This window comes from Topomyia yanbarensis, unplaced genomic scaffold (genome assembly GCF_030247195.1).
Source record: "Topomyia yanbarensis strain Yona2022 unplaced genomic scaffold, ASM3024719v1 HiC_scaffold_110, whole genome shotgun sequence".
Classification (NCBI taxonomy): Eukaryota; Metazoa; Arthropoda; class Insecta; order Diptera; family Culicidae; genus Topomyia; species Topomyia yanbarensis.
In genome coordinates this window covers 37,082-48,145 of record NW_026683284.1, presented here as the reverse complement: position 1 = coordinate 48,145, position 11,064 = coordinate 37,082, and the positions used below count along the sequence as shown (strand labels likewise).

Genomic DNA, 11,064 nt, shown 5'->3' with positions numbered 1-11,064 from the left:
GGAACTTGATACCTACTGCATACTTACCTTGATGAAACCACCTCAACTTACCTGAAACAAAACCTAAAATATAAATAAACAAAACCAATGTAAAATATACTCACCTAGAATACACTTACCTTGCCTCCGATTAATCATGGCAGCTGAAAATGAAACACACGCACACTCACACACGCTCGCATCCAATATGTAATGAAGGTAGGAAAGGAAACGAAAACGAGAACTATACTTCACTTATCACTGAGAATTCGACGAGTAAAGTGCGTTTTTGAAACCGTCCGAAACCCAGTTCTTTTCGTGCAAGTGCGTTATCGGATCTTGCTGATGAGTTCGAAAAACACGTTCAAATTTTGGATTCACTGGAAACTAAGACGCAGCATTGGGATTCTGTGTTGGTGGAGCTTCTTTTTAGCCGGATGGACACCTATTCACTGCTCTTGTCAAAGTTCGGGACAATCTCGGACAATACCAGCTCGCTCGTGCCCTTTTAGACAGTGGATCACAATCAAATTGCGTTTCTGAATCATTGTGTCAACGCCTAGCATTGAGGCGCAGTAAAGTGAACATGCCAGTTAGTGGCATCGGCCAAGCCGTTGTGAATGTGCGATATTCAGTGTCAGTGCAATTATCATCTCGTTTCGGATCACTTGAGCACACTTTGGACTGTCTGGTGCTGCCAAATCTAACCGTCAATCTGCCAACTAGGACGGTACACATCAGTGCATGGAACGTCCCCAAACACTTGCCATTGGCGGACCCACAATTCAACGTTTGCAATGGCATTGACATCATCGTTGGGGCTGAGCTGTTCTCCATGATCCTGCAAGCGGAGCAAATCTGCTTTAACGCACACCTTCCAGTTCTACAGAAGCCTGGTATACATCATCTCCGGAAAAGTACCGACCAGTTCATCTACATCTGTTACGTGTCTAGTTTCTACTGTCGAAAGTCTAGACGCTCAAGTTAAGAAATTCTGGGATGTGGAGAACTTCGATCAAGGTAAGGTTTACACTGCCTTGGAACAGCAGTGTGAAACCCATTTTGCAAGGACGCATAGCCGGAATGCTGAGGGACGCTATGTAGTGCGGCTTCCTGTTCGTCAAGAAATGTTGCCTCTAATTGGCGAAACGTGGTCCACGGCCGCTCGAAGACTCAACTTTGTGGAAAAACGCTTCCGTGCCGACGCTTCCCTTCGCTCCAGCTACGTGCAGTTCATGGAAGAATATCAGCAGCTCAGTCACATGGAGGAGGTGCAGACTCGCGTCGCGTTGCCCCACCACGCAATCTCTCGTCCCGATTCATCAACCACAAAAACAAGAGTCGTGTTCGATGGGTCATGCAAGAGTAGCAATCATCTTTCATTGAACGACTTGCTGCTTACAGGTCCAACGGTACAACCTACTCTCTTGGCAATCGTTCTCATCTTTCGCCTCCATCGATACGTCATGACAGCGGACATAGAAAAAATGTACCGACAAATCTTGGTACATCCCGACGATCGACCACTACAACAAATACTTTGGCGCCAGCATGAGGCCGATCCTATTAGACAGTACCGTTTGAACACTGTTACTTACGGTACCTCATGTGCGCCTTTTCTCGTTACAAGGACTCTGAACCAGCTTGCAGAAGACGACGACAAGGATTTTCCACTAGCAGCGCCGATCGTGAAGGAAGGCTTCTATGTAGACGATCTGCTGACTGGATCCGACAGCTTGGAAGCCATAGTGGAATCAAGTAAACAGTTGATCAGTTTACTCAGCAGAGCGGGATTCCCACTCAGAAAGTGGAGTGCCAACCACCCGGCCATTTTAGAACACATTCCGGAAAAGGATTGTGAAACGTTAACAGTACTAGAGCTTGACCAATCACCTTCAATTAAAACTCTGGGTCTTTTATGGTTTCCATCGGATGATACGTTCGGTTTCAAGGTTCCTCAGCTACCAAAACTTGACAGAGTGACTAAACGCATCGCTCTCTCTGAGATGTCTCAACTTTTCAATCTTTTGGGCCTCGTCGGATCAGTAGTCGCCAGTGCCAAAATGTTCGTTCAGCAGTTGTGGCAGGAGAATCTGAATTGGGACGATGAGCTTCCGAATAAGTTACAATCCTGGTGGCTGTCCTTCCGAGCATCCATTGGAGTCATAAAAAATCTTCGTGTGCCTAGATGGGTTCTAGGCTCTCCTTCTGATTGCTACGATCTTCATTGCTTCACGGATGCTTCTGAGAAGGGATACGGGTGCTGCATTTACATCGTTTCAACTGCCGGTAGTACAAAAGCAAGCCACCTTCTTATCGCCAAGTCTCGTGTAGCTCCAGCAGGTGGGCTCAGAATTCCACGTTTGGAACTGTGTGCTGCTGTCCTGGGAAGCCAATTAGCTGATAGTGTTCTCAATTCGACTAAATTTACTGGAAAGGTGACGTTTTGGACAGATTCCACCATTGTCCTTCACTGGATAACTTCCCCACCTTCTACATGGAAGTTATTCGTGTCATACCGCATCGCAGAAATTCAACGGCTTACTAAGAACTTCCAGTGGCGTCACATCCCTACCACAGACAATACAGCAGATCGAATATCTAGAGGAGCAGAGCCCCAGCAGCTACTGCAGGATATTCTTTGGTGGAGTGGACCACCTTGCCTGTTACTTTCAGCGGAAGATTGGCCAGATTCAATTTTTGCATTGTCACCATCTATGATTGAGCAGCAAGTGACCGAACGCAAGTCAACCGTTGCCCTTCATGTGTATTCACCTGATGATTCACTGATCCATGCATATTCAGAACTTGCTCCACTGCTGAGGATTACAGCTTACTGCAAGCGATTCGCATCTAACTGTAGAGCTGCCAAACAAGATCGTAATTCAGGAAAGATAACGCTACACGAATACGATAATGCCCTAAAATCGTTCATCAGCCTTTCGCAACAAACTGCCTTCAACGTGGAGCTGCAATACTTGCGTTGTCAAGATGGAGGCAAACGTTCACTAAGGGATGCTCAATTCAAGTCGCCCACCAAGAACCTCGATTTGATGTTTGATTCAATTGGTCTACGTCGCATCCATGGACGTCTTTCGGAGCTACCAGGATCCTACGATAGCCGTTTCCCGATGGTCTTAGATCGATCCATCATCAAACACTTCATGCCGGACCTACGCAACTACTCGCGACAATCAGGCAGCGCTTCTGGCCAGTTCGTGGCAGGGACCTTGCTCGAAGGACAGTCCACCATTGCGTGACGTGTTTCCGTTGTCATCCAAAGGTAAGTGAGCAGTACATGGCACCATTGCCTGCTACACGCATCACACCAGCGAAAGTTTTCGAACATATGGGGCTGGATTACTGTGGGCCGTTTCTCGTTCGACTACTCGCGGGAAGGGGCGCTTCGGTAAAAGTCTGGGTCGCAGTGTACGTTTGTTTCGCCGTAAAAGCCGTGGTGCTAGACATTGTCGCCGGGTCGTCAGCAGCCGCGTGTGTTAATTCGCTTAGACGCTTCGTCAGTCGAATCGGTCGCGTTCGCGCAATACACTGCGATAACAGCACCTCGTTCGTCGGCGCGTTTCGCGAAGTTAAGGAGATGCGACAACAATTCATCGAACAGCTGAAATCCAGTCATTGGGCGAACGAGTGCTTGGAGAAAGGCATTGAATTCCAGTTTATTTCCCCGCGAGCACCGCACTTCGACGGGCTATGGGAGGCGGCAGTGAAGGCGAATACCAAGCGAGCTACTAAAACACGGTGGCGAGCCACTGGCTAAAGCGCTGCACTGGGTGATTACCAAGATTTGGGAGGAGGAGATTTTACCGGAGGAGTGGATGGAAGGTGTCGTGTGTCCTATCTACAAAAAGGGCGACAAGCTGGATTGCTGTAATTACCGAGCAATCACCCTGTTGAACGCCGCCTACAAGGTACTCTCCCAAATACTATGCCGTCGACTATCACCAATTGCAAGAGAGTTCGTGGGGCAGTACCAGGCGGGTTTCATGAGCGAACGATCTACCACGGACCAGGTGTTCGCTCTTCGTCAAGTACTGCAGAAATGCCACGAGTACAATGTGCCCACACATCATTTGTTCATCGACTTAAAAACCGCATACGACACTATCGATCGAGATCAGCTATGGCAGATTATGCACGAGTACGGATTCCCGGGCAAACTGACGCGATTAGTGAAGGCGACGATGGATCGGGTGATGTGCGTAGTACGTGTCTCAGGGACGCTCTCGAGTCCCTTCGAATCACGCAGAGGGTTACGGCAAGGTGATGGTCTCTCGTGTCTGTTATTCAACATCGCGCTGGAAGGTGTAATAAGAAGAGCAGGGATCGACACGAGTGGTACGATTTTCACAAAGTCCGTTCAGCTACTTGGCTTCGCCGATGACGTTGATATTATTGCACGAAACTTTGAGAAGATGGAGGAAGCCTACATCAGACTGAAAAGAGAAGCCAAGCGCGTCGGACTTGCCATCAACACGTCGAAGACAAAGTACATGATAGGAAGAGGTTCACGAGAAGAGAATGAGAACCGCCCGCTTCGAGTTTGCATCGGTGGCGACGAAATCGAGGTGGTTGAAGCGTTCGTGTACTTGGGCTCACTGGTGACCGCCGACAGTGATACCAGCAGAGAGATTCGTAGACGCATCGTGGCAGGAAATCGTGCTTACTTTGGCCTCCGCAAGACACTTCGGTCGAACAGAGTTCGCCGTCGTACGAAGTTGACCATCTACAAGACGCTGATTAGACCGGTAGTTCTCTATGGGCACGAGACCTGGACCATGCTCGTGGAGGACCAACGCGCACTTGGTGTCTTCGAACGGAAAGTGCTGCGTACCATCTACGGTGGAGTGCAGATGGAAGACGGCACATGGAGACGGCGAATGAACCATGAGTTGCATCAGCTGTTGGGGGAGCCGCCCATCTGTCATACCGCGAAAAACGGACGACTACGGTGGGCCGGGCACGTAGCCAGAATGTCGGACAATAGCCCGGTGAAAACAGTTCTCAATTGCAATCCGACCGGTACAAGAAGACGTGGCGCGCAGCGAGCACGATGGATCGACCAGGTGGAAGACGATTTGCGGACCCTTCGCAGACTGCGTGGCTGGCGACGCGCGGCCATGGACCGAGTGGAATGGAGGAATCTTTTGTATACGGCACAGGCCACTTTGGCCTTAATCTGTTAATAAATAAATAAAAGTGAAGGCGTTCAAGCATCATCTATACCGCATCATGGGGTCTTCACCGTATCATTTGGACGATCTACGCACATCCATCCACATCAGGCCGAGGGCATCTTGAACTCTCGACCCTTAACACCGCTATCCAATAATCCAGAAGATCTATCCGTGCTCACTCCAGCGCACTTTATTCTGGGCGAATCTGTCTTTTGCCTCCTCGAACCAGATCTTTCTAATATTTCCATTAATCGCCTTTCCCACTTCCAGGCGACTCAGCGATCCATCAACGATCTTTGGAAACGCTGGTCAAAAGAGTACATCAGTCTTTTGCACCAACGGTCAGCCAAGTGGCGGAAATCTCCTACCGAGTTTATCCAACATGTAATGAAGGTAGGAAAGGAAACGAAAACGAGAATTATACTTCACTTCTCACTGAGAATTCGACGAGTAAAGTGCGTTTTTGAAACCGTCCGAAACACAGTTCTTTTCGTGCTGATTTCGCTACTTGTTCCGCGTCCGGGAAGTGAGTTCACTTCCCGGACAGCAGCCGGTGATATTACGCAACAACCCTACTTATAAGGTGACTGTATGTTTTGGCTGAGTGAACGTAATTTTTGCCAACGTTGATAAAACCAGCATCTACCACCGGGAAGATCGAGAATCAGTTATTGACGTTACCTTCTGCAACCACGGCCTGAAAGGAAATTTCAATTTGAATGTGCGAGAAGTACACGCTCGGCGTCCACCAAGCGATTCGGTACACTATCGGAAGCGATAGACAGTCGGAAGCGTGTATGACTCAAGCAAACGAGCAGATGTGAAATACAACGAAAAGAATTTTCCTTCAAGCATTGTGGCGTGAGTGCAATCACTAATACTTCAGTGCAGATGAAGTGATAACAGCTATAGCAAGAGCGTGCGATGCAACCATGCCAATAGAGGATAAACCAAGGTACAGTCGCCGCCCAGCCTTCTGGTAGAATTCGGCGATTGCCGATCTACGTGCATGTTGCTACCGAGCCCGGAGGAACATTCATAGGGCCCACAACGTCGCTGAAAGAGTAGCAACAGCCGTATTTGACATGGAAATCAAGCTCAATAAGAAAGCCTACTTAGAGGAGCTTTACCGCAACGTCAAATTAAAATCCGTGGGCGACGCCTATAGAATTGCCATTGCGAACATAAGAGGACCGGCAGTACCACCGGATAGATACCCGGAGAGGATGAGCGTCATCGTAGAAACGCTATTTTTACGGTATGAACGTACAGGGCTCAGGATGACTACGAAGAAGATGCTCGAGTAATCAATGAGGAGCTGATAGTGGTGGAAAAAATCATGAGAACCAAGGAGGTCCCGTGACCATACGGTATTCCCAACGTGGCCAGCAATTCTAACGAACCCGGATACGTAAAACTGTATCGACGATCATAATTTTCCCGATATCTGGAAGCGACGAAAGCTGGTGTTGTTGGCGAAGCCAGGTAAGCCCCTTGGAAATTTTTCAGCATACAGTCCGATGTGCCTGTTAGATACAGGTTTTCACGTGACACTGAGACACCCTCTCCCCAACCAAAATTTCATCGGTGAGTCCGCAAGTTGTATTCCCGAAATTATTCCAATTTGATTTGCAGAGTCGCTGTTAATCGTTCTTCTCAAATCTCGCTTTGCAATTCGTCGACAAAGAATTCAGCCTAAACCTAAACCTAAACCGAACTCAACAGAGGAGACCGATATCATTACGCCTCGATAGCTATTACATACGAGTTTAGGGTCCTTCTTATAGCTAGGGCATATGAAAAACTAAACAAAATGAGGTCATCCAACAAATCTATTTCTTCTTCTACCCAAAAAAGCGGACGTAAAAAGAAATCTCAATCAATGTGGGGATTCGTCAGAAGTCACGATTGTAGTCCTTTGTACAAACACAATTGGGTTTTATGTGCACGAAACCCTAATTGAGTGGTAGATGATCAATAAACCCACCGTAGATCAAAATTTTATTGAACTAACACTTAGAACTTATCTGTTCCTCTTACTTTCTGACATAACCGCATAGACACCATCTCTCATACGATACCTTCCCAAATAGCAAACCGATTATTTTGTTGTATTTCTTCATTGGTCCTACAAAACCTCGAAACCAAACACTTCGCGCTTGTTTGGTATCATCTTCAAGCTTCAGCTTGTCATTAAAAAGCTCCTTCTTGTCGCAAAAGCAGAAACTCCGTGCCACTTCCATTTCCGCTTGCTTTCAACAGCTACCGAATCTGGCATCAGCGAGAAAAACATCAACTCATTCGAGCTCAAATCACGTCCCCGTCCGCGGTGATGCTGTGGATTGTTGATGAAATGGATGCCATTGCTCTCTATACTGACTAGAAGGAAACGCTGGTAGTTAGTGGCAAGGGCGAAATTTCTCCCCCTCAGGCAGTCAGAGATACTACATACATACAGATGAACGGCGGAAGTTGGTGATGGAGAATTGTTATCCTATTTGGTTTTCGGTTTTTCAGTTGCCACGCTTCGTTCGCTGATGGCAAAACAGTGTCTCTCGAACGGAACGGGAAAATTGGAAATCGTTTATGCCAATGAGCGCTATCGGAGTCCGTTGCCGTTACAAATCGGCATCATCGTACGTACCAAAAGCGATTGGAAAGGGCGAGAATTAATTCTGTGGAGGATTGTCGGTTTGATAGTAGTCATTGAAGTAACAGTCGAAACTAGACAAGGAATACTACTTTTCATTAGGAAGACACACAAACCCGAACAGAAGCCCGAAATGTTTTAAGCAAATGTTGTACTTGGAATAAAACCACTTTTCCAACAATCCGAAACATTTCCAAACTTTTGTAATGGGAAAGTGCTGGCAGCAGCTTTGTGCTATATTTGCCACCGACAAGATAAACAATCTCTCTTTTCCAGCCCGTGTAGAAAGAACCTTGGGAAGAAGTAAACGGAAGCTGCAAATTAAATATAGAAAAGCGTAGCTCGGATGGAAACAATGCAATCCTCGGAGGAGAAATGTCCTTTTCAGGTTCACTTAATCATCGGGCTTCGGATTGTTTGAAATTTGTTTGTCTATCGAAGGGCGGTACCCTTTAAGTATAGCCCATTCTTCGATTCGTCGAGTAAAGTTTGCACGAAGATGATTTCCTGTTTTCGCTTTCGAGCCGGTTTCTTCCGGTTTCGGTTGTGGCTCCCGGTGATTATTTTTCCAACTTGAAAATTGCGTTTACTAGTTTGGGTGGTTGAAGATGAAACTTTTTCCGCGCATTTCTCGGTTTGTTTGGATAGCTCTCGATGCGAGTCATTAGCATCAATTAACCAGTCCATTATGCTGGGTAAGTTGGTTGGAAGGTTATGGAAATTCTGTGTTTGACACGGGGGAAAATTTACTTTCCGTATCTGAATGGGTTGGAACGTTTCTGCTTGATTGAGTGGCGGACGGCGCATTTGGAAGATAGCCGTAAATATACGAATTAATAAAAAATAGATGATGGTGATGGGGGGAGGAGTTTGCCAGGTTTGTTAAATAAAATTTGTGTAAATTTGTTCACTGGATGTCATACATACTAGAAGGCACAGGGTTTTTGGGGGAATAAACGATATTTGCTTTAAAGCAACAGCTTGAAGGAGATTAGTATTGCTCGTAAAACGCAGCAGCTCGCACATCTATCAGTGTCGAGTTAACAATTTATTGAATAACTTGATTGGTTTTAGCTTTTTCAATGTCAGTAGTACAACGTTACTAATGCGACGAAACAGAACAAAGTATACATCGGAGCAGGCCCGTGCGCAGAAAATTCTTCAGGAAGGGTTTTGATTTTTTCGTTCTTTATACAGGGTGTTTGGTTCATGGTTACGAACCTCTCGAGGGATGATTGACTGTCATATTTGGAGAATAAAATCGTTCTACACATACCATGAAATCTCAACCGTTACTAAGTTATTGAACTTTTTGTGTTAAAAACTTAGTTGTCTTAAAATAGCTCTAACTCAAAAAATATGCTTTGTATTTCAAATCTTTTAGATCCATTGGATAGGTGAGAAAATTTTCCATTGAAAAATGTCCTCAAATGTTTCAGCTAATGAGGTTAAGTAATCTTTTCACAGTAATTTATTTAAAATTTAACAATTTTGATCGATTTTTCGTTCACTTCGCGAAAATCTTAATAGTTAACATCACTATTTTAATAATTCAAATTGTTAGTCTTGAAAAGTTGTATAATTTGTTCTTTGACATGACACACTTATCTTGTCTTGTTTTCATGTGTTTTGGTAATTGAACTTGTTTATTTTATCTCATATTCACTAATACTAGCTCTTATTGAAAATGTATGGCACTTATTGTACCTTTTCTTATTTTTATTCGAAAGCCAGGAAAACTTTGCAGAGAAAAATGTATTAATACATTTCAGTTAAGTGAATTTAGTATTCTTTTAGAAGTTAATTAGTTTAAAGTTAGTGTTATTATTAGTATTTTCGTTATTTTCTTAAAATAGTAAATAATAAACTTCACCATTATTATCATGGAATTAATGCATCTCAGCAAGTTCTACAATTCTTCCTTTGACTCCATCCAATTATCCCTTTTAGTTTCGAACCAAAATCATTTTTATCTTCTCGTTTCATATGCAAAAACAACGATTTCGAACCCACTGCATTTGTGATGAGGCCATCCTGTGTTAACTATTAAATTGCAGCGAAATGAAAAGCGATAGGGCTAAAGTGTCAAATAACAAGTTGTAGAGAATATTAAGAGGCAACAAATGAACAATAGTGACGATAAATTTAGTTGATTAATAATTAGAATAATTACAAAAATCACCAAAAAACGCAAATTTTGAGTTATTTTACTAGTAAAAAGTCATGTAGTACACTTAACTAAAAGATATCTGTACATACATCGAAAGAAAATTTTCTCAGCTTTCCAATGAAGGCCTGATAATAACGATATAAAGCATATTTTTTAGATTAGAGTCTTTTAAGAACTTGCAAATCAATTACAGGAAAAGTTTAGAAGTCAAATTACAAGGAAACGAAAAGAGATAGGAATATTATGTTGAAGAACAAATTATGAATCGTCCTCAAACCCAACTTTTGGATAATAGATATTGCTATAATTATAATTCATTATTTTGAGAAAATTAACAAAAACCTCATCAAAAACACTAACTTTTAACTACTTTAAAACTAAAAGGTAATTAGAACTATTATCTGAAAGATACGAGGACATTGTTCAATAGAAAATTTTCTCACCTTTCCAATGGCACTAAAAGATTTAAAATATGAGGTATACTTTTTGAGTTAGAGGTGTTTTAAGATAAACAAGTTTTTTACACAAAAAGTTCAATAACTCTGTAACGGTTGAGATTTGATGGTATGTGTAGAACGATTTTTTGCTCCAAATATGACAGTAAATCACCCTTTGAGAGATTCTTACTCATGAACCAAACACCCTGTATAAGGAAGGTATAGAATCCCTTAACCGTTGAAGATTTTTCCCGAGTCCTGAGTCTTGTGTCGACTAGAGTTACAAATGTTCAATTTCATCGAATGAAAATTGATCATATTCGGCCGCATTCATTTGGAATATTCTGTGACGCAGCTGAAAATAAGCTTTACTGGCATTTGAAAACATTTGCCTAGATAATTAGTGAAATGAACATTATTTTACGATATTCAACTGAATGAATAACATGAATGCAATATTTTTTCTATTCACCACGAGTCGCATCAAGTTCATTTTCAGCCGTCAGAGCTGAAGTTTCGATTATTTTTAACTCTGGTGTCTAATTGGCACAATAAATTCGGACAATGTCTACTTCAGGATAGATTATGCTCTTGCTCTTTTTATTTTGTGCTAATCGTTCGTGGTTTTCTTCA

The 11,064-nt window shown here is 43.7% G+C and overlaps 1 protein-coding gene across 1 annotated transcript; it reads left to right on the top strand.

Moving 5' to 3' along the window:
- Positions 1-565: 565 nt before the first annotated feature.
- On the top strand, positions 566-3,239 carry LOC131694613 (uncharacterized). Its single transcript, XM_058983091.1, has 2 exons — positions 566-875; positions 934-3,239. Exons 1-2 carry the CDS (start codon positions 566-568, stop codon positions 3,237-3,239), a joined length of 2,616 nt encoding a protein of 871 aa, XP_058839074.1.
- Positions 3,240-11,064: the final 7,825 nt, after the last annotated feature.

Excerpts from the sequence above, each read along its gene's own strand:
- LOC131694613 (XM_058983091.1), top strand. The coding sequence starts at position 566 with ATGCCAGTTAGTGGCATCGGCCAAGCCGTTGTGAATGTGCGATATTCA. Across the intron at positions 876-933 it reads TCCAGTTCTACAGAAGCCTG|TTTCTACTGTCGAAAGTCTA; the intron begins GTATACATCATC and ends TTACGTGTCTAG.